The sequence below is a fragment of the Phragmites australis genome, chromosome 1 (assembly GCF_958298935.1).
Source record: "Phragmites australis chromosome 1, lpPhrAust1.1, whole genome shotgun sequence".
Lineage (NCBI taxonomy): Eukaryota > Viridiplantae > Streptophyta > Magnoliopsida > Poales > Poaceae > Phragmites > Phragmites australis.
The window spans coordinates 47,109,214-47,133,663 of NC_084921.1; the positions used below are offsets into that span (position 1 = coordinate 47,109,214).

General features: G+C 48.4%; 2 protein-coding genes across 2 annotated transcripts; both read right to left on the reverse strand.

The window, feature by feature from the left end:
• Positions 1 to 7,667: 7,667 nt before the first annotated feature.
• Positions 7,668 to 8,213, reverse strand: LOC133885468 (uncharacterized). The gene has a single exon (XM_062325192.1). The coding sequence runs from the start codon at positions 8,211 to 8,213 to the stop codon at positions 7,668 to 7,670; it is 546 nt and encodes a 181-aa protein (XP_062181176.1).
• A 5,307-nt stretch (positions 8,214 to 13,520) lies between these two features.
• On the reverse strand, positions 13,521 to 16,361 carry LOC133923336 (trans-cinnamate 4-monooxygenase). The gene is made up of 3 exons (XM_062368692.1): positions 15,480 to 16,361; positions 15,142 to 15,275; positions 13,521 to 14,337 (listed from the first exon to the last, which is right to left on the reverse strand). The coding sequence occupies exons 1-3, from the start codon at positions 16,262 to 16,264 to the stop codon at positions 13,739 to 13,741; spliced, it is 1,518 nt and encodes a 505-aa protein (XP_062224676.1). The 5' UTR covers positions 16,265 to 16,361; the 3' UTR covers positions 13,521 to 13,738.
• Between the last annotated feature and the right edge of the window lie 8,089 nt (positions 16,362 to 24,450).

Consider the following 24,450-nt stretch of genomic DNA (forward strand, 5'->3'; position numbering starts at 1 on the left):
TGAATAATTTTATTTCATAACTTGTTTAACATTTTTAAGTTAGTTATGTAATATTTTTGATTTAAAATGAAGTCATGATGAATTAAAAGAGTAAAGTCAGAAGGAGTAAAGTCAGAAGATCCTGATACGCCTCACAGGCACAGCTCATTTTAGCAAGAAATACAAATATTTTGGCACAACAAATTGCATGATTTGCAATGACCATGCACGTGTGAGTTGTATCCTATTATGTATGTACAGAGGCATGGTGAGTAAAAAATTGACAAGGAAGCCTCCTCTCGAGAGGAAAGATCGAGAGGAATCAGACAAGCTGCACCTCGAGAATTGTGCTACAGGTTAGAATTCGGCAAAATTGGCGCTGATGCAATATACTCCGTATAATTTTGTTGTATTCGCTGGAAGACAATAGAAAAACATGGTTCAACGCATTCAGTGCTTAGACACTACGAAATCCGGCACTTGGACACCATAATTTTGTAGCATTAGCTGATAAAGGCCCAAAAAAGTGTCGGAAATAAACACGCTTTTAGATAAAGGAAAAAAATCTTATTCGCTCATTTCTGATGTAGGATTGCAAGGATAACGAGTTATAGAGACATAGTCTCGATTGTCGGTGTACGCCGATAGAGCGAAATGAAACAGACTACATATAAAGACGTAGCAAAGAGAAATATGCAAAATCATAACTACTTGTCCTTTGTGGCGGCGATCGGTATATATATTATCGAAGATTAGTCACTAACGATGATTTCGGGGTATGCTGGATAGCGGTTGCGTAAACGATGTTTTAAGAATCGATGTGTGCGTATACGATAGACTCAGGGACATAGAGAGTTATAAAGTTCAGACCTCCCGGAGGATAATAGTCATACGTCATGTATGTTGTGATATGGAGGATCTCATTTAATTATAGAGGTAGTTCTAGCTGGTTACCAGACTTGATCTTTCTTTCTTTACAAACAGGGTACTCATCCTTTATATATTAGGGAGGAGGAAAACTTAAGTGTGGGTCCAAACAAAAAACTCTGCTCATCCTAATATCTAAACTAAGCCATCATTATGGAGGACCGTCCCCCAACCACTTGCTTGATCGGCCTACTGACAACGTCCCGTTCATCGTGCGACGCCACGTCGATATGCAAAAGTCTCACTTTATATCATTTAATGCTACGAGACGGGACAAGACACATCTACGGCGTCCATGACTTCGTCCACTAGAGTTGTTACATGGAGAAGGAAAACACTTGAGTGGATGTCAATAAGTATGATTAGATAGATCGTGTCAGATCCGGCCTTGTGACCAGTGAGGCCGGTCGCAGGTTTATGTGATGGTGCAGGGAGACTGGTCGAGTATGCCTTGTACTGGTCATAGGAATCATACCTTGGTCGCGCGATCGACCAATTTTAGAAAATATATGTCTCTAACCGTTAGATCCCTTGTGGGGCCTATTTGTTAGGGTACCCATTTACTCAATACATCGACAGTAACCCCCGAGCTTCCTCATGATCGTGGTCCGGCCTAGTCACACCACTTGGGCCCTGGACGGACGTAGTCTGCCTAGAGAGTGGTCATTGACGCCGTCAGTCCTCAGAGTACAACTCTGAACTTCGCGTCATGTAGGGAGGTTTAAATATCCCGAGAGGGAAAAAAGAGGGTACGAGAGAGAGATTGATTGCCACTTGACATAAAGGACTCTTGGTTCCTTCTGTGCACCTCTCGGATTTCGAGTGGTTTGAAGACCGCGTTGGTTGGGGTGTCGTTGTGGTTTAAAAAAGATGAGTGTTTGATGGCCTTTCAAACCACCACCTCGTCTTCCTTCTCACCCTCAAGCTTTTAGTGCCTAGAGTTCGTTCGCCTCCATCCCTCCTACATTCTACTACGTAGTGTCTGCAGGCCCCGACGCCATAGTGTATTCCCTTCCCTCATCGTCGGAGAGGTCGATGACCTTAGACGGCTCGACGAGGGTAGAGTCGGCTCCGGCTCCGGATCCACTCGCCGTGGTGCTTCCGGAGGCGGCGGTTGCCGTGAGTATGGTTGCGAGGTTGAAGTCGGCGACCATCGAGCTCACGCCCTTCCAAAGAAGGCCGTCCCCTTCCGGTCCGTCTCAATCTCCCGCTTGGGTGGATCCTCCGACCGAGGTCATCGATATCTCTGATGATGAGGAGGGGGTCAATTAGGATCTTCTGGAGAAGGAGATCGATGAAGAGGAAGAGTCGAAGATGAAGCAAAGCGGCGATCTACAGGGTGCACCGGTGCCGATCAATAGCCCTAGCAGGGTCTTTGTGTCAGCCACCCTCCCTTGACCTTATGCCAGTCATCGTCCGATCCCTGGAGTGGTGAGCTGCCGCTCCAAGGAGGAGTACAATAGGTTCCTTGACTCATTCAAGGGCAAATAGAGGCGAGAGTTCATCGGGCCCTTTCTATCAACTTTGCGCTAACCGCTTGAGCCAGGGAGAATAGGGCAGACATGTAATAGGATAGTTAGTCCAATCGGATGCAACCAGTCGGCATGTAACCTAACCTTTCCAATGAATGAAAAAATGTGGGAGTTGAATGTCTGTTCTTATTCTATTCGTACGCTAGTTAGGTTCTTGGTGTGCGGAACAAGACACAGCTTGGCAAGTCCGTCGAGAGCGAGTAGCGGTCGACCCTAGCGAGGACTTATGGCCTGGTGGTCGTTGTCTCTGGCCTCTTGGTCGTTTGGCATCTTGGTCACTAAGTTTCGTAGTGGCCGTCGAGCGTGGTCGCGTGCTGTGGTCGAAGAATCAATATGTCGGGAGCCCATGGCTTGTTTGCAAAACAGAGAGTCTATTTTTTCTTAATTTAAGAACTTACAAGCTATATTCCACGTTTGTCTAAAAGGTCCTACAAAATAAAAAGACAAGCCCGTCTTCGAGCGACCCTACACATAAAACTTATGCAATAAGACGACGTTCCAAAAGTTGTGTAATTCATGACCGCCCTCTATGGCTATCTTAACTGCGCTAGGTCGAGTGATGGCGACCACTTTGTATGGTCCCCCCCATTTGGAGGAGAGTTTATTCCAACCGTGCTTATTTTGCATTTGCCTAAGGACGAGGTCGCCTACGACCAGTGTTCACTTACACACCTTTCGGTCGTGGTAGCGTCCGAAGCTTTATTGATAACGGGCAGCTCGAATTAGAGCGCGATGACGGAACTCTTCGATCAGGTTTATGTCATCTTCTCGTCGTGCCACCTGGTCATTATCTGAGTAATTATTGACTCGAGGTGACTGAAGGGCGATTTCAGAGGGGAGCATTGCTTCGACGCCAAAAACTACGAAGAAAAGGGGTTTCACCTGTGACCCAGATAGGGGTCTGTCGGTGAATCAGGAACCAGGGGTCCCTAAATCCTGAGGCCAGGCCAGCAATCCGCCACGTGGCGCCATCCCGCGTGGTCACCTCCGCGAGGTAAAAAAGACTAAGTTCCGGGAGAGGGCACTCAGGGCCACAGTCAGTGGTCTCCGAGTACCCAGGTTCCCCGATGATCTGTGAAGACTAAGTGACGGGAAGAAAGTGCTCGGTGAGGTAAACAGTGACCCCCGAGCACCCAAGTCCCCCGACGACCAGGAGAACCAAGTACCGGGAGGGGTGTGTCCGGGGCTACGAGCAGTAGCCCCTCGGGCACCCGAGTACCCCGAGGGCCCACTGAAGGAAGTTCCGAGAGAGAGTGCCCGGGGCTGCGTGCAGCGGCCCCCGAGCACTCGGTTCCCCGAGGATCCGTATAGCCAAGACCGAGAGAGAGTGCTCGGGCCGTGAACAGTGGACCTCGAGCACTCGGTTCCACGAGGACCGAGGAAGGGCATTCTCGGGAGAGAGTGCTCGGGGAGGTGAACAGTGACCCCCGAGCACTCGGTTCTACGACGACCCAGGAAGCCCCCTGACAGTGGACCCCACAGGGGTCCAGCGATGAGGTGTCAGCCAGCGAAAGGCCCGAGGCCGTATTTAAGAGCGTGCATGGCCTATCACCTCCAACTGCTCCCGCCACGCTCGGTGTCAGTTCCTGCCATATTCTGGCAGAAGGGCGTGGGGACATTAAATGTACGGGTCACATCCCGTGCCATTCGGCGCGACTCAGGATAACGTCGCAAGGGCCGAGGCGTTCCATCTGCCGGGCTGCTGTGGCAGGAGAACAAGACAGGACGGGCACGCCGGACCGCTCTGCGGCTGCCCGGTGGGCCCTCTCCACGGCGCCCGTTGCCAGTACCATTATGGCAACAGATGACCAGGCGCGGGGCGCATTTTCAACCCCCGGTCACTTCGCACAGAAGCTATGATGACGCCCTTTCCATTTATGATGCCTTGGAACTCATGCCCTCCCGTTCGGGGCACACTACTGCCAGCGGGTATTTAAAGCAGCCAGCAGCTTGGACAAAGACAAGTGGGAAAAATCTCTGAAGAAGTAAATATCTCTCGGCAAGCTCTGCACGGTTGAAGCAGTTAAGGAAGTAGAGAAGATCAAGAAGGCCAAGAGCACCCAAAGCCAACAAATACACACAGATCGAAGAACAAGGAGCCCCAGGCTATAGGATAGACAAACATTCTTGTAACCAGCAACATCCTTGAGAGACATTCTCAGGGCATTTATAGCATCCATACAGGAGTAGGGTGTTACACCTCCGTGCGGTCCGAACCTGTCTAAACCCCCAGTGCATTTACTTCATTCCACACTAGATCGTTCCACCCCGCCAGCCATCGCATTTATATCTATTTATTTCTCTGGCAAACTTATTCAGGATCATCCCCCGGCCGAATCTCTAAAAAGGGGTCCCCCAGGATCCCTACGACAGGAGTTAACCCTCCAACAGGGTCATTCGCAACGACCAGAGTACTGTGAGGTGTTTGTCCACCCAGTGTCTCAAATAGTTTTTAAGCTGGTTGAAGACCCGAGTTTTGATCCCTTGCAGTATCATACAATTCGCCCTTTTAACTTGTTCATTGCTTTAGGGGTGAGCCATAGACGCATAGCAAGCCTTAATCCCGATCTCTTCGCAGTAGTCTTGGAAAGCACTACTATCGACCTAAGTTTCGTTGTCCGTGATTATGCGGTTTGAACTGCCAAACCGCACTACCAGCCCTCATATGAACTTAATCGCGGCTGTGGTGATGATATTCTTGACAGGTTCGACCTCGATCCAGTTAGTGAAATTGTCGATTGCCACGAACAAGAACTCAAAACCGCTTGGACCTTTAGGAAATAGTCCCATGATATCGAGCCCCTAGACAGCAAAAGGGCAAGAGAGTAGTATAGTTTACAGTGCTTGGGCTGGTAGGTTGGAATTTCCTTCCTTATCTTAGAAAGAGTAAAGAAAAAGGCTCTGGTACTGACACGACTCATACTGTTTCACCAGTTCACAGACATCCTGGAGGACAGTGTGCCAATATAATCCTTACCGGAACACTTTTTCGAACAGGGTGCGGTATGAAGCATGGCTACCACATATGCCTTCATGGATATCAAAGAGCATTGTGCTCTCCTCTTCATGAGTGATACATTTAAGTAAAAGGTCGTTGCTCCCTCGGCGGTAAAGGCGTCCCTCTACTAGGGAGTATCTGTGGGCTTACCACGAGGCCTTTTCTACTGACGTATCATCATCAAGGACTGCTTGATTCTAAAGATAGTCAAAAATTTGATCCATACAGGTCGTACTCAAATCGAGCAGGGCGACCATATGATGGCCTCCTGAGGTCAACGGCACCGAAGAAGGCATTGCCTCCAAATGTGTTGTCTCGTGTGCTCCGTTTCCAAGCAGAGCATCCCCTTAACCTTGGCTCGAGACCGTGGTAGATGGTAGTGAGAGTCTTTCTTCAAAGACTCCAACCGAGACAGGTTCACGAGAAGAAGCTATATGAGCCAGTTCATCGGCTAGGAAGTTGTCCTTGCGAGGGACGTGCTTGACCTCAAAGTCGACGAAGCGTCGCTCTAGTCTTCTCACTTCGGCGAGGTATGCTACCATTGTTGAGTCAGAGCACTGAAACTCCTTTTGCACCTAGTTCATGACTAGTTGTGAGTCCCCTATCGTCAATAGTCGTTTAATCCTAAGTGTGGATGCTGCTCACATTCTGAACAAGAGGCCCTCATATTCAACAATATTATTAGTGGATGAAAAATATAATTAAACTACGTACTTGAGGATGTCACCAGTAGGTGAGGTTAGAACCACTTTAGCCCCGGCTCCCTTTAGTGTGAATGATCCATCAAAGTGCATGGTCCAATGTTCGTTTGCCTCTGGTCGCTGCACTTGCTCGGAGTCAAAGAGCGACCACTTGGCTGTAAAATCAGCCAGTGCCTGGGACTTGATAGATGTTTCGGGGATGAACTGGAGATCGAATCCCCAGAGCTCTACTACCCACTTTACTGTTCTTCCTCTCACATCTCTATTATGGAGAATTTTCCTAATTGGAAACAAGGAAATCACTTTAATTCTATAAGCCTAAAAGTAGTGTCTGAGCTGCGAGAGGTTATTAGAATGGCGTATAGAACTTTCTGAGCATGTGGGTACCGAGCCTTCACGTCGTGCAGGACCTCACTGACGTAATACACTGGTCTCTGGAGACCTTCCTGCTTGACGACCAGGACCATGCTCACGACATGTGGTGTTGGTGTTGAAGCAATATAGAGCAAAAGCTCCTCGTCGGGTCAAGGCGCGGTCAGCACGGGAGGGGAGGGGAGATACCTTTTGAGCTCTTAGAATGGTACCTCTGCCTCTGGCATCCACTGGAAGTGATCATTTTTCTTCAGAAGTTTTAAGAGCGGCAGTCCCTTCTTCCCTAGCCTTGAGATAAACCTTCTCAGACCAGCAATGCATCGTGTTAGTTTATGGACCTCCTTTAACCTGGTTGGGGATCTCATCTGGTCGATGACCTTGATCTTGTCAAAATTTGCCTCTATACCTCGACAAGACATGAGGAATCCAAGCAACTTCCCTGACCGAACCCCGAACATACACTTCTCCGGGTTTAGCTTCATGCGGTACTTTCGGAGATTGTCAAATGTTTCTTGAAGGTTTGCGACTAGGTCTGTCTTGATCCTGCTTTTGATGACCACATTGTCCATGTATGCCTCGATGTTTCTTCTGAGCTGTGATCGAAGAATGAGTTGGATACACCATTGGTAAGTGGCATCGACGCTTTTTAAGCTAAAAAACATTTTTACATAGTAAAAGTCGTCTTTTCCTCATCTTCCCTAAACATACTAATCTGATGGTATCCCGATCGAGCATCTGAGAAACATAATAGATCGTTGCCGACCATTGAGTCAACTAGGTGGTCGATTCGGGAAAGAGGGAAAAGGTCTTTGGGCACGTCTTGTTAAGGTCAGTGAAGTCGACGCACATTCTCCACTTGTCATTGTGCTTTCGGACCAAGATTGGGTTAGCCAGCCATTCTGCGTACTGCACCTCTCGGATGAAGCCTGCTGCAAGGAGCTTGTCGATCTCCTGATGAAGCGCTTCCTTCCAATTGGCTATGAATCGACACGCTTTTTGCTTTACTAGTCACACGTCTGGTCACACAGACAACTTGTACTCGATCACATCTCTAGGGACTCCAGACATATTAGACGGACTTCATGAAAAGACGTTCGTGTTCGCTCGGTGGAAGGTGATGAGCGTGAGTTCCTATTTGGGGTCCAATGCGGCCCCTATCTAGACCGACCTGGTCGAGTTAGTGTCATCCAGGCTCACTGCCTTAAGTTGATCATCTGGGCGGATGACAACATGGACCTTTATCTGTCGCCTGCTGGGTTCAGCGGTCATAGGTTGTGATTTGGGAGTCAGCTTGACCATACTGAGGCTCCTCTTATCGCAGTACAAGGCTGTTGTAGCATTGCGAACAATGGAGATGGCCCCTGTTGGCCCAGAGATTTTGATAGCTTGGTATGCGTAGTGGGCAATGGCCATGAACTGGGCCATCGCTGGTCGTCCGAGGATCGCATTATACGCGGTCCCGAAGTTGGCCACATCGAACAGGACCCTTCCAATTCTGAAGTTGTCCAGCGAGGCGAAGGTAACGAGCAGCTCGATTTTCCCTAGAGGCTTAGCCGAGGAGCCCAGGGTGATCCCGAAGAAGGGTGGAGAGGGCCTCAATAAGCTCCTCAGAATCTGTAGGGCATCTAGTGCATCGGCGAAGAGGAGGTTGATCGAGCACCCCCCGTCGATAAGAACTTGGCCCAGCTGGATGTTCTGCACCATGAGTGCGACCACGATATAGTAGCGACCAGGGCGTTTGACGCACGCGGGGTGGTCGACCTGGCTGAAAGTGAGCAGGACCTCTGACCACTTCAGGTGTGGGCTCGGGTCCGATACAGTCGCTCACACCTCTCGGACCACTAACTTGTATTTCCTGTTAGAAGAATATGTCACGGTGCCTCCGAAGATGTGGTGGACCACGTGATTGGTCTGCTAGTATCCCAGTGCCGACTGGTCGGGGACGATCCTGTCCTCATCGTCCTTGCCATGCTTGTGCTTGCGCTCCCCGAGCTCATGATCGATGATGCCTCGAACGACCTTGCACTCAGTCAGGTCGTGGGCATTGTACGGTGGATTAGGCAGTAGCCCCAACCCTTTCCCCCATCTTTCTTCTCGAAGCGCCGACGTGTTAGGACAGTTTGCTTGACCGCCAAAACCTCAGGAGGTCCGGCCTTGTGCTTGCTCTTCTTGTCCTTCTGGCTGACCCCTTTGGAAGAGGCGGGAAGGTTGGAAGCAGGTCGCTCCCCTGGCATCTATCTGCCGCTCTCGGGCCTCGACGGCCTGCGAGTACTTGTCCGTGAGCTTGAAGAGCTCGGTTGTGCTTTGAATTACCCGGGTGGCCAGCTTGACCATTTTTTGGTCTTTGACCCCCCTCGCTTGAACACCATGATCACATACTCTCCCGTGATACTTGGAATGGTGTTCCGACATTTGCTAAAATGTCGTATGAAGTCTCGCAGCGACTGTCCTTATCGCTGTCGGATTTGATATAGGTCATCCTCGACCCCTGATCGGGCATAGGTTCCCTGGAAGTTGGCTATGAATTGTACGCACAGGAGTGAACCGACCCGTGGGTGAGGTTCATCAGCTAGGATCGGTCGTAACTGGTTAAGACGGTAGGGAAGTAGTTGGCCATGACCTTCCCATGGCCTCTCGCAGCCTGCAGCATGGTTGTGTAGATTTGTAGGAACTCCTCCGGGTTGGTTGAGTCGTCATACTTCTCGGTTAGGACCGGTCAGAACCTATCCGGCCAGTGCACCTCCTGTAACCGGGCTGATAGGGTATTTCACCCAGTCCCGTAATGGGGAGCCACTCGTTGTTGGGTGACGGCACGCATCCTTGGGAGAGACTGCGGTCTCGGGGTCCCGACGATGGGGTGGAGCCGTCTAATGCATCCCTGCAGAGGGAAGGTGTGCAGTAGGTATGCTTGCCCCCTTCCTGCTCCCGCCTAGCCCGATCCTCCTACTCTTTAGTGGCCACCTTGCTCTGGATCACGCCACGGAGGTCACTTTGGCGCAGAGTCGCACATGTCGGAAGGTTGGCTATCCTGATGTGGCGGTGGTCTACGAGTACCCCCTGTGGTTGAGGGAGCACTAGACTTATTCCACTGCGGGCCTTGTTGTGACCCTTGGCAACCATGACCCTCACCAGCCTTTGCGATATGTGCTATGCATGTTGATGCGATCTGACGTCGGGCGGTCACAGCCTGGAGGGCGAGATCAAGCAACCACGGTGCCACAGGCGAGCCCTCCGGTACAAGTACCGGTGGGTGGCTAAGGAGCACTCGCAGGGTCTGTAGGTTCTACGTCACCATCATGGTCTCGTAGTCGAGACGTTGGGCGCGGAGCAGTGATAAGTCGTGAAAGGGGAGCTCCTAGCACTTGGGCGATGCGATGGCCTATGCGATGATGCCACCGTAGACTGCACCGTGTGCAGGGGCTCCTCGGGACGTCCTTGGAGATGCGGGGGTTGTCTTGAAGCACTTGCCTATCTAGCATCGGACTAGTTTCCCTCTACGTGTATAGCCGGGGGTTCACCACCGGCGCTTGGGACGTGAGGGCCTCCCGCGCCCTGCTGGATGGTCCACCATGCAGATCTCACGTTGAGTCTCGGAGCTCCCAGACTTCATCTCGGTGTCCTATGCCTCGAGTACACTAAGTTCATCCGAGTGGTACCCCATGACGAATATCTCATGGCGACTGGGGTCCTCGGAACAGGACTCAGCGGCTGCCATGGATCCGGGCATGGGTAACTTGATCAAGCTTTTCAAACTTGATGAAACGCCGAAAATGCGTCCCCCTACTGTCGATGTATCAGGAACCGGGGGTCCCCGAATCCTGAGGCTAGGCCAGCAATCCGTCGCGTGGCGCCATCCCGCGGAGTTTCCTCCGCAAGGTGAAAAAGATCAAGTCCCGGGAGAGGGCGCTCGGGGCCACGGTCGGTGGTCCCCGAGTATCCCAGTTCCCCCATGATCCACGAAGTCTAAGCGCCGGGAAGAAAGTGCTCGGGAAGGTGTGCGGTGACCTCCGAGCACCCAAGTCCCCCGACGACCAGGAAAGCTAAGTACCGGGAGAAACGTGCCCGGGGCCGCTAGCGGTGGCCCCCTGGGCACTCAAGTATCCCGAGGACCCACCGAAGGAAATTCCGGTAGAGAGTGCTCGGGGTTGCGTGCAGCAGCCCCGGAGCACTCGGTCCCCCAAGGAGCCGTACAAGTGTGCCGGGAGAGAGTGCTCGGGGAGGAGAACAGTGACCCCCGAGCATTCGGTTCCCCGAAGACCAAGAAGGGCATTCCTGGGAGAGAGTGCTCGGGGAGGTGAACAGTACCCCCCGAGCACTCGGTTCCCTGATGACTCAAAAAGCCCCCTGACAGTGGCCCCGACAGGGGTCCGCTGATGAGGTGTCGGCCAGTCAAAGGCCTAAGGCCGCATTTAAAGAGCGTGCGTGGCCTGTCACCTCCAACTGCTCCCGCCGCGCTCAGTGTCAGTTCCTGCCACACTCTGGCAGAAGGGCGTGGGGTCATTGAATGCACGGGTCCCATCTCGTGCCATCCGGCCAGTCTCGGGATAACGTCGTAAGGGCCGAGGCGTTCCGTCTGCCACGCTGCTATGACAGAGGAACAAGACAGGGCGGGCACGCCGAGCCGCTCTACGGCTGCCCGGTGGGCCCTCTCCACGGCGCCCGTTGCTAATGCATTCATGGTGACGGACGACCAGGCGTGGGATATTTTTTCCCACCCCCGGTCACTTCGACCAGACGTAATGATGTCGCCCTTTCCATTTATGATGTCTCGGAGCTCGTGCCCCCCTCCCGTTCGGGGCATGCTGCTGCCGGCGGGTATTTAAAGCAGCCAGCGGCACAGAGAAAAAGAGAGAGGAGAAAAAAGGGACGAAGAAGAAAAAAAGAGAGCGAGAGACAAGGAGAAAGAGTAAGGAAAAAAGACAGGCCTGAGAAGAGGAAACAATTGCTCATAAGCAGAGAAGAGAAGATCACAGGCCGAAGAACAAAGAGCCTCAGACTCTAAGATAGATAAACATTCTTTTAACCAGCAACATCCTTGAGAGACTTTCTCAGGGTATTTATAGTATCCATACAGGAGTAGGGTGTTACGCCCCCCGTGCGGTTCGAACCTGTCTAAACACCAGAGCATTTACTCCTTTCCGTATTAGATCACTCCACACCATCGGTCATCGCATTCATACCCATTTATTTCTCCGGCGAACATATTCAGGATCATCCCCCAGCCGAATCTCTAAAAAGGGGTCCCCAGGATCCCTGCCACAGGAGTTCACCCTCCGACACCTACCTAGCGCACCAACTGTCGAGGGTTAGTCTCTGACAATGATTTCAGGGCTTGCTGAACAACAGGTGCATGAACAGTGTTTCAAGAATCGATTTATGCGCATATGATAGACTTAGGGACACAAAGAGCTATATAGATCCAAGCCTCCGGAAGAGGCCTAGTTCTAGCTGGCTTCCGAGACGGAGTGCTCAGTGTGTTCTTCTAGTCCTCTCATTCACCGAGACGGGATCCTGCTCATCCTAATATCTAACCCAAGCCATCATTATGGAGGACCGTCCTGACCACTTGCTTGATCAGCTTGCTGCCAACGTCTCGTCCATTGTGCGGCGCCATGTCGACCTGCAAAAGTCTCACTTCGTAGCATTTAATGCTACAAGATGAAACAATACCTCTCTGCACCGTCCATGACTTCGTCCACTGGAGTTGGTGCCTGGGGGAGGAAAACAATTGAGTGGATGCCAATAAATACGATTGGACAGGTTGTGTCAGATCTGGCCCTGTGACTAGTGAGGCCAGTCGCGGGTTTACGTGATTGTGCAGGGAGACTGGTCGCACATGCCTTGCACTGGTCATGGGAACCATACCCTGGTCGCGCGACCGACCATTTTAGAAAATATACCTCTAGCCGTTATATCCCTCGCGAGACCCATTTGCCAGTGTACCCTTTTCCTCAATACACTGATATGTGTGTGTATGTGTGCGTGTGTGAAGATTGCGTGGTTGATACGTGTCATGATTGGATTTTTAACCGACACGATTTTTCATATATAACTTTGTTAACTGTTTTTTCACGCAATAAAAAGAATACAACTTCAAAACAAGGTTACACATGCGTAAGCAATTGGACCCAATTTCAATGATGTATTTCACACATATGTCGTACAACCTTCGCCCCTAGCGAGTGAGTGGGTATGTGTATTCTTCTAGTCCTCTCATCCATATATAGTAGTGATATGAGGGATAGTATAGAGGACACAACTGGTCGCCCTCTGTCTCCACTGATAATGTGAAAATAAATACCACACCCCCTTTGCTTAGTAGCCAAAGAGCTAGCTTCACAACTAGGTATTTCCAACAAATAGCCTACATGGTGCCGGTTTAGAATAGTGGAATTGCCCTTAAAATTATTTGGATTTTATTACAATTTTGGAAGGGGGTTTTAAGATTTGGTTAAAAGTTTTGAATACCAATTCTCCCCTTCCCTTCCAAACAGGCCCTTGAGGCCTTGACCGACTTTAATCTTGTTCATAGGAGCCAGAATTGGCCAATGAAATACTCTCTTTTTTTTTCTACAAGCCAACGAACTAGGTAAAGGTAGCACCAAACAACCCCGTGGGACAACGCATTCAGCTACCACAAGAAATGGTTCGAGTTAGGAGAGGCTGAACATCACAACCAATGTAACCTGTGCCAACCATTGGTTTGCTTGAATCGAAAGAGAACTGCAATAATCTCACTCTATTTTTTGACACGAGAAATCGCAATAGTCTGTACAAATACAAACATGTTGTTTCCCCAAAAGTCATCGAGGATTTGCGAGAATAGACTTCATCGCTTCTGCTAGAGCTCTGTTGCAGAAGGAAAATTTTCTGTAACGTAATTCTCATTGAGGATTTGCGAGAATAGAATGCATCGTTTCTGCTTGAGCTCTGTTGCAGAAGGATTTTTTTCTGTAACCTAATTCTCGCGAAGCTTCTCACAAAGCGAGGGATACAAATTCGCAATGACCATTTGTAAGAATTGAACGCTGCATTGAATAATTTCCAGAATTCTACATTTCACCCCTTGTTTTTTATCACTCGTCCCCTCAAGTAACATTTGCCTGAATATGTATATATTCCGAAGAGATAGATAGGTATAAATAATTTAGAAGACGAACGTAGACGAAACCAAAAGATGGAGCAGAACATTCCACTCCTGAGCGTCGATCTTGGGCAGCTCTTGGAAGTTAGAACGCTCTTGGCTTGCACACGATGGTGGAATGCTTCAAGATGTGGAGGCTGAACTGGCCTCCTTTCTCGGTGGTGTCGAGCTTGTCCTGCCCTGGCGGCGGCAGCAGCTCGAAGTTCTGGACAAGGCGGCCGATGGTGATGCCGAGGATGGGCAGCGCGAGGATGATGCCGGGGCAGCTCCTGCGGCCCACGCCGAAGGGCAGGTACCTGAAGTCGTTGCCGTTGGCCTCGACGTGCTTCTCCTCCTCCAGGAACCGCTCGGGCCGGAACTCCTCGGGCCGCTTCCAGCTGTCGGGGTTGTTGGCGAGGTACCAGGCGTTGACGAGGATCTTGCTCTCGGCGGGGATGTCGTAGCCGCCGAGCTTGGCGTCGTGGAGGTTCATGTGGGGCACCAGCAGCGGGATGGCCATGCGCAGACGCAGCGTCTCCTTGATCACGGCTTGCAGGTAGGGGAGCTTTTGCATGTCCGGCTCCGTGATCTGGTGGCCGGGGCCGAGGACCGTGTCCAGCTCGTGCCGCAGCTTCTGCTGCATCTCTGGGTGGTTCACCATCTCCGCGATCGCCCACTCGATCGACCACAGCGTCGTCTCGATCGCTGCAGCAGTCAAGCAGAGTAGAACGAACTACTGTCACTTGCAGCTCCGTAATAAAACTGATTGATTTTCCGCCGACAATTTTGCTACCGAGTGATGACAGTGAAAATATGAAATGCACGGACATCGTTGGCTTCGGTTCGTATGTTGGACAATCACGTCACGCAGTTTTACAGGTTGCCAACGCTAAGTGGCTATTCAAGGCTTTGGTTGGCTTTTTCTAATTCAAATTTTTTGGAAGAGTGATTCTATGTTAAAATAATTTTGTGGCTGAAATTGATTCTCTAGATAAACTGTAGATGAAGTAAATCAAAATAAACTAATTTTTTCAGCTTGTAGTATCTAGTTCAAAATCACTATAAAAATAGAAAACTACCAACGACATAACTCATAATGATTTTACTTTTAAGAGCTGGTCTATAAGATAAGACAAACATGACCTAGATGCTGAAAAATTGTACACGCCTTCTATAGTTTGGTGCCTACACGGCTACACTTTTTGTTGATGCATGATGAACGCTACCTCACACCAAAAAGAAAAAGGTAGAGACGTGACATGATGCTAACCACAATGCACTTAAGGTTACGTGGGTTAATTGAACTTTAGGTTGGCCGCTATTTTTTGGAATTTAATTATAACCCATTTATATAGGAAAGTAGTAGCACGTGTTTGACTGGTGGACTGTCAGTTGGCGTGGATGGAAAATTGAGCAAGCTTTCTGGCCTTCCATGGCGCCATCGCCGCGTATTGGCACTTGGCAGTATATGGCAGGCAAACTTCCAGGTTATAAAATCTTTGTACGTACCTGCGACGTTAATGTTCTCGACGATGTAGAGTACGTTGTCCTCGTTGATCTCCCCCTTCTGCTGCGCCTCCAGGATGTGATCAATGGCGCACTTGAGCTCATTGCTGTCCATAGCCTTGGTGCTAGCCAACTTCCTGCACGGACACACCCACCATGTGAGCCCATCATGCCATGCCCATGCTCATGATTTATTATCGGACTCGTACAGTGCTTCTCGATAAAGAAAAGCAAACGCTCCCACTTTCTCTCACTAGTCCAACAAACTAATGGAGTGGAAGAAGAAAGACGGTCGTGGTCAAGCTGCTAGCAAGAACGATTAGAAAGAAGAAGGAACTCACTTCCTCTCATCCAGGAAGAAGTCCTTGAAGAGCTTGAGGCGGGTCTCCTTGACCTCCTTGCAGATCCTGAGGTAGCCGCGGAGGAAGGGGCGGAGGATGGGGATGAAGTCGCCGTAGTTGTACTCGAAGCTCTGCGCGAGACGGCTGCGCTCGCCGTTGAGCGCCTTGAGTTGGAGGAACAACGGGTCCTCCATGCTCTCGAACCGGCGGTCGAACATGATGCGGTACATGTTGTTGTACATCATGAGCTGCAGGCGGCGGCGGAGCACGACGCCCTCGGTGGCGGCCTTGGGGTCGGCGCGGACGTCGTCCACGACGGCGGCGGCCTCGGCCTCCCACCCGGGGCGGTACTGCTGCACGACCTTGTTGGTGAAGAAGGGCACCGTCATGATGCGCCGCATCTTGCGCCAGTGGTCGCCGTACACGGTGAACACCATGTCCTGGCCCTTGCCCGTGAAGATGTCGAACACCACGTTGCGGGTGCGGGAGCCGAACTCGACGCCCTGCGTGTGGAGCACCTCGCGCGCCAGCGGCGGGGAGGAGACCACCACCAGGTTGCGCTGGCCCATGCGGAGGAGGAAGATCTCGCCGAACTTGCGGGCCAGTGCGGCAAGGTTTCGGTGGTTGAGGTCGTCGCCTACCTGCAGCCAGTTGCCGAAGATGGGCACGGGGAAGGGGCCAGGCGGGAGACGGAGCTTGCGGCCGCGGATCTTGGACACGGCGATGGCGACCACGACGGACGCGAAGAGGCCAACGAGGAGCTTCTCCAAGAAAAGAAGGTCCATGGCGACGGGGTGGGGATGGAAGCCACTCTGCCTCCTCACTGTTTTGTGTCACTGTGTTGGCGCCCTGGAGCGGTGGCTGTTCCTGGAGTGGCGAAGGGAGATGGCCGTGACAATATATAGGGGAGTTGGCGTTAGAGTTGACGGTAGGTGGGGGACGGGGTTTGGTGGGGGATGGCGGGATGGTTCGTTAAAGCGAGTTTTTACGCAGATGCCCTTAGAAGTTTCTGTATTTGTTGTAAGCTGCGGTTGGATTAGTAATGACTAAGAAGCAAGAAAGGTTTTGTGTCAGAGCTTAGCTCCTAGCTTAATCTTGTATTTGAAGTTTATATATAGGTTAAATTAGAGTAGTTTAAACCTCTATTTTTAATCTATAAAATATAAACATGATGGCTCGCTTACACATCGCAAGCTAGAGCTCTATTAAATAGAAGTTTGCTTTTTGGAACGAGGAGCCACTCTTATATTTGTATTTTGTAAAAAAAATCATGTGACCGATTTTCACCATCTTGGAATAACTTAAAGTTCAAATATTGTAAAGGAGTACTCATTGATTTAATTTTGAGAAGTTCAAAAGGTCAATACATATGACACGCATAAGCACTGAATGGATTAGTGAGAGCAAAGCGTAAATTATGTATATCATAAGGTGGCATGCATGCGGGCTATTTGAATGGCACGTGTGGAAAAGTGCCGCGTACTAACGGCGTCAGGGAGCAGACGTCTGGGGCCCACCGGCAGTGGGTTGGTGGTGCTCTTGGTAGGGTCTACAGGGGTGGTTTGAAGGGTCGGCATGCGGTAGGCGCGTGGCGTGGAGCTCTGTGGCCTCCATGATTTTGGGGGTCAAAACTGAGAACAGAAACACATACTACCTCCGTTTTCAAATAATTGACACCGATACTGTAGCAACTAAGTAACTTTAATCAATAATAATTTTTAAAATATTTAAACAAGTAAAATGAAAATAGTATTGTTAGATTTGTCATAAAAAATAGTTTAAATATGTTGTATACTTAGAATGATTTACGTGTGTATTTGTGAAAAAATGACGGTCAAACATTGATGCTTAAAGTCAATGGTGATAGTTATTTGAAAACGGAGGTAGTAAAAGTTTTTGGGTGGGTAGGTGATGAACTGATGAGAACAGAAACACGCATTTGACTCACTTCCCCCCCCCCCCCACACCTTCTCGTGCACGCTCCCATTCGCACCATCCTGTCAACGCTTGCGGCCATCACTCGTCCCCTGCCTTTTCCTCCCATCTTTTTGGCGCGCGGCCGGCCGACTCGATCCGCCTCCAGCGAAACGGACCGAACACGCGTCGTGCACTCGTGCACGAATCGAACAGACTCCTCCAGGTCGATCGACCCCAGCCTGGAGTCGTGCGTGGAGCGGAAAACAGCCCCTGTTCGCGACATGCGTCGCCTTCGGCGCCACGCCGCGCGCGCGCGCGAAGCACTGGCTCGAGCGGACGCGGAAGGCGGACGGGTAGGTGCGCACGCAGGGGAAGGAGGTCCCCTGCGGCGCGGCGCAGCGCACGGCCACGAGCGCTTCCATGTGGCACCACGGCCAGCCACAAAGGTCCTTTTTTTTGCAGCTCAATTTGCCGACTGTTATTTGCAGCCCTGCGATTTTGCACGTGCATGTATACGTACGCTACATGCCACTCGCTCCAGATGTGTCCGCTGCCTTGGCCCATTTTCCGAGCCGCTGTGCACATCTCGGTTTAATGTCTGGTTGCATGAGCCATGCGCTGTAGCAATCCAAATTGGGCTGTATTTTGTGTAGATTGTGACGGATCTCTCTCGGTCTTAATTTACGTGAAACGATTGGTTTGTGCGTGTGTCTTAGATTGAGGTTGGGCTATCTAGATCAGACTGGCACTTTGCCATGTCGATCTTTTGTGCGTGTCTTAGATGGATTTTTGGCAGACATCTAAATTTTTTTGGAATTAGAGTTGTGGATAGATTGTTGTCATTTACTTAAGTCACATTGTTCTTATTTTATATACAAATAAATATTTAAACTATATATTTTATCTTAAAAACTTCAAATTTTAAGAACTATTGCGCATAGATCTCAAAACTATTGCTCTACTAAACAACCTCATAGAAACTAATGTTTCTTATTTTATCGCGCATATGAAGTTAGCACATGTGGTGCAGTACTGCGTGAGACATCTATTACTTTGTGAACCGTTGAACAGCACCCGTGATAACTTTTGATAGTTGTCATTAGTATGCAACCGTACGTAGCATAATACTGATATTTTTCTTTTCGAATTTGCTAGTATTCAAAAAATTAAATAGCCCATCCTAAATTAGGAGGGGAGGTGGCCGCGGTGCCATATGAGGCGCCACAGATGTCGAGTAAGTTGAAAGGTGGGAACACAATGGGGTTAAGATGGGTGGGAGGGATGTAATGGGATGAAGCTTGGTTGGTCATGATTAATTAGATTTCATGCAGCAAGTTTATATATGAGAGGAAGTTGTATGGGAAGCAAGAGCTCACAAGAAAGTTGACTAAAAATTAGTAAATTTAAAGCACTTAAAACCAAGATACACCTTCAGTGTATATTGTTCTATTGCATATCACGTTGTTGCCGGTGTTTGACTGTGTAATCTTCCAAAAAAAATTATTGCTTATTTATTCTAGGAGTATATGTTTCAATACTATTAGTTTTGAATTAGTTAAGAGCGCGTGTGGGTGCCCACAAATGACAAAACGGAGTAAATTCTTCCGTCAAGTATTATTACTCTCTCTATTGTTGGTCAATATTCAAATCTAGACTTTGATTATTATTTTATTATAAAATACATCATATATAGCTTTAAAACCTATATCATGTGAAATCATTTTAAAATATCAATTTAGTTGTATAATTTTTATATAGTAAATATACTTATAGTTGCTTCAATCTAGTGGAATGCCAACATGTTACCCTTTTCCATTAAATCATGATTAGTTAGGGATCATCCTGTGATTAATTGAGCTGACTAATTTCTTCACGTCACCACATAACTAATTTCTTCGGGCAAGCCTTCCAGGATTTTCACAAGTCCGTCCGAGTAATCATCATATATACGGGTCCTGATTGGTCATCGGATTCTCTGATTTTGCTGAACTGTAGTACATAATGACAGGATACTGTTCACTCAACTAGGATTACTGTATATTCCGATGACGTCAGAGCATACGAATCACTAATCGTCCGTCCGTATTTTTTGGTTGGTGGCGCCAACGACGTCTGAAGCTGGTAGGTTTCCATCGACCTCGCGCAGACATTAGACGATCGGGTGACACCTGTCGCCAGGACAAGGACACTTCCGAGCAAAGGTGGTTAACCAACCAATCCAAGGAAGATTCGAGGCGGCATCGTTTTTCTTCCTGTGGGAACGACATGTTGAATTGTCGACTTCGCGGCTAATGCTGGCTCCAAGTACTTTACACGGTGATTTTTGTCACCACGGTGATGTTATTGGTCAGCTCCTCCGTTATTTGTAGTTGCTAACTCTTTTTTTAATGGTATTCTGTATTATATAAAACACGAGCGGTTTTATATTGGTTTATGTGTTATATCTTTTCATATTCTTCTTCTGTTTAATAAAAAATTTAAAATTTAAAATAATTTATCTATTTTTATCATATATTCTTATCCTCTAGTCTTGCCAACTCGTTACCGCTACTGATGTTAAGAGGGAAGTTAGCATATAATCTTTTCCTCAATTTTCGAATCCTATTTAAAATCAAACTATAACATCACTTCTGATATATTTTTTTGACAGTGCTCCCATGACGTATCCATATCTTCATACTTTGAGTTTGTGTTTAATGTTACCATATCTAATATTTATATTTTTATTGTAATACATAATACACGAACAACTAGCTATAATCCTGATTCCCGAGCCTGATGTGCATAGGACAAAGGAGAAAACAACGTTCGACAACCACATAACCTGTCAAAGATGAACTTATGGCTCAATAAACCGAGAAAATTGACTATATGTTTTAAAATTTATCAAACTTTAATAATATATTCGAAGTTAATCATTTTTATCATATGTAAACCGGGTAAAGAAGGAAGCCCACCCCACCTGACCATCAAGAAATGCTTCGTGGGTCCTGCCCAATAATTTCACTAAGCGGCCCACCAAAACCAACGAATGCGCAACAAAAGAAGGCAGCAGTGGCCCACGAAGTTCTCCACCCAATCCTCCTCTCTTCTGGGAGGAAACGCAAGGAGGCGTCGGTGACCGAGCGGTCTTGCAAGGAGGTCTTGGATGTGTCCGCCAACGAATTGATAATGCAAGGCGGAGACAACGCCGACCAAGGCTGGTAGCGATGGAGACCGATACCGCCTACGCGATCAGCCCTGGTAGCGACGGGTACCGCTCATTAGCAGACTCACCTGGCGCATGGGTATGCAGTTGCATTCTTTTTTTTTTAAATAATCTTACACAACATATATTAGACTTACGTGTAACACACAATTAATTGGATTAAACTCATCACCTTAGACTTTCGATCGGACATTTATTGTCGGCTCATCCTCACTTTCGTATACTCCAATTAACATATAACCTACGTATGCACGTATCTAGTAACTCATGAGTCTAATTACACTTAGGTAGTTTACTCCCTAACAATCTTATCTAGAAATCCTGGATCCGCCAGTGTTACCGCTGGTCTGCCCGTTCCACGGTACAGTTCTGACCCAAACTAACTATCCGTATTTAACAGCTTCGCGCATAATCTCAGCCCAAGCTAGATCATCTTGAGGCTAAATGAAATCATGGACGATTCATCTCGTGGGCGCAGACCGCAGGAGAAAAAAAAGGAGGATCGCAATGCATTTCAAGGAGCATGGGTGGCGCCTTGCGAGTTGTAACCGACATATACTTCCAAGTATACGAGGTAAAACTGTGTTGGAACAAAAATAGTTCTAAATTAAGAACTAAACAGGATATCATATATGCCAAAACTAGAACGTCGTAAAGTTTGCAAAAGAACAGACGCGGAAGCGTACGAGAGTTTTGATGAAGTTCAATCAGAGTTTTGATCTTCCAAAGCAATAGGTAGACCGAGTTTTTCCTCCAACTACTCACGGGAAATAGATGGATTGGTTGTTACCTTGCTTTGGGACCCGATCCGTATATATACACACAAGCCTTGCTTATTGGTTTCCAATTCTAACCCATCACAGAATCCGAAACCTATCCGGTCTGTACATGTATAAAACAGAGTCCACATCAGATTCTTAGCATATTAGAGCCATCATTTGTCAAGCTTCAACAACAAAGGTCGGTACTATCAACACTCCGTACAACACTAACACTGTCTGATCAACTAGTATAATTATAGAAACCACGATAGTAATATTGCTAACTGAGAAAAGTATTAAACAGCGAGTATCATGGGTTAGACCATCTCCAACAGCTACCTCAAATTTTCATCCTCAAAATACTATTACAGCATCCGCTATTACTATTACAGCATCCCCTATTTCTAACACTGTAGCAGTACTGTATCACTGGATGAAGACTCTGTTGGAGACGAATTTCTAGTGCTACAGTACCCCCGCAAAGTACTGTAGCACTAGAATCCTCAAATTTGCAGATGCTGTTGGAGAGGGCCTTAGTTTTCTGATATTCTAGGCAACAACCATTTTTTGACTCGCAAAGCCTGTGGTACTATGGTGTTGCTGTGTTGGTGAAGCCTCTTCAGCTTGGTCAGAGTGTACTTCCAGTGAATAAGAAATCCAATCATATTAAGCTGAAGAAGACAGTTGACAAGTGTTAACACCATAGTACCTACCATAGGCTGCAGCGCATTGAAGGGGTAGTTGTGGTCGTTATCAGGATGAGGATGACCTCAAGCTTGCGATGCGGGGGCCGTGATTGGAGGTGAGGGCGGAATTGGCGGTGATAGCAATGCAGGGGAGCATGAGGAGGGCGGGGGTAGAGACTCTGAAGGAGGGGGTGCAGTGATGCCCATGGCAATGCGGCAACGGCTTGCACATGTATTTGGATTTGAGCTAAGTTTTTGTTTATTTAGGTACACACTACAGTCACATCTCAGTGCACGATTCATACACACTACACCCACAAGCTACCAAGTACTAACCACAAGTTAAAGATATATTAAAAAGTCTTAGATTCTCATTGTATACACATACTACTTAACACGTTCGCATATGCATACCCTATATTACACTTAGAATCCATATCGGAAACAACTAAGAAATAAACCCCTATAAGATCTGAGTTCAATCCCAAAGATAGAACTAGGGTGACAGCGCTTCCATCCGAGCCACTGACCAACCGAGCGCTAAGCTTTTTGGCTAGGGGGGGAGGGGGGCTGGAACTTGGGACACAGGATATGGAAAGGAGTTGGAGAAGGTAAATGCCGTCAATATGGCCACAATTGATGCCAACTCAGGCAATATTAGATGGAGTGATAAAAGGCTCTCGAATTTGTCAAAAATGTCAACATGTATACATATCACTATGTAGAACCGGTCCCTATCTACCTCCTTGGTCTTAAAATAAATAATATTTTAATCTCTTCTATAATATTTAAAATATACGATGTTTTATAATTTTGAAATAACTATAGTCTAAGTTTTCAGTCTTACTCCTCCATTAAGTAACTTTCTTCTTAAATAACAGTCTCATTTCTCATGCAATAAATAATATTAAAAGATAATAAAATGATCATTTTATTTTTTACTTTAATACTTATATTTAACTTTAAAATATCATCGATTTTAAGATAGGCCTCATTCCTAAATGCATAATGAAGACACATTAATTAGGGGAGCTTTCATTGGTATGTCTGGCTTTTCCCTCGTACAGAACAAGTGGGCTCATAGCTACGGCTAATCAGCTCCGAACTGCTCTTCCCCAGCACACAACAAGCGTAGGCTCGTAGCCATGGCTAATCCCGCTACTCCAAGCTGCTCCCCAGCGGCATGCCTTTAGGCAAGATTAGCTCTACCTCGTCTTGTATTTGGACCAGGAGTATGTTGGGGCAAAGACAGAACAAAAACATGGTGCTAAACCCAGGCCATGGTGATGGAAAAGGATTTGGTGTGCTACACCCACGTCATGGCAAATTGTTTGATTTTGTCAAACTGTGTCGAGTTGATTATGTCAAAGCATATAAAAGGGTGACCTGCTTCTACCTTCCATTTATTTCATATAAAAGGGTGACCTGTTTTATTTATAGTAAATATATAATAAATAATTATATATTCTTGGAAGACTTGCTTCTTCCATACTGTTCGTTAAACAAAGGGCAACTCATCATAACCCCATGGTTCTACATTTATACCTAATCCTTTATGACTTTAAGGGCTCTTTTCAAACCTAAGATTAAAAAATGCGGGAATAGAAAAAATATAGGAATATGATAGGGTGATAGGTGGAAAATATAGGATTGAAAAATAGAGGAAATATTTCAAAGTTAGTGTTTGGATGAGCGCGGGAAAAACATAGGTGTCGGTGAATCAGGAACCAGGGATCCCCGAATCCCGAGGCTAGGCCAGCAATCCGTCACGTGGCGCCATCCCGTGGGGTCACCTCCGTGAGGTAAAAAAGACTAAGTCTCGGGAGAGGGCGCTCGGGGCCACAGTTAGCGGTCCCCGAGTACCCGGGTTCCCCGACGATCTGCGAAGACTAAGTGACGGGAAGAAAGTGCTCGGGGAGGTAAACAGCGACCCCCGAGCACCCGAGTTCCCCGACAACCAGGAGAACCAAGTACCGGGAGGGGTATGCCCGGGGCTGCGAGCAGTAGCCCCCCGGGCACCCGAGTACCCCGAGGGCCCACTGAAAGAAGTTCCGGGAGAGAGTGCTCGGGGCTGCGAGCAGCGGCCCCCGAGCACTCGGTTCCCCAAGGATCCGTACAAACATGCCCGGGAGAGAGTGCTCGGGGAGGTGAACAGTAGCCCCCGAGCACTCGGTTCCCTGAGGACCAAGGAAGGGCGTTCTCGGGAGAGAGTGCTCGGGGAGGTGAACAGTGACCTCCGAGCACTCGGTTCCCCGACGACCTAGGAAGCCCCTCCGTCAGTGGCCCCCACAGGAGTCCAGCGATGAGGTGTCAGCAGGTGAAAGACCCGAGGCCGCATTTAAGAGCGCGCGTGGCCTGTCACCTCCAACTGCTCCCGCCACGCTCGGTGTCAGTTCCTG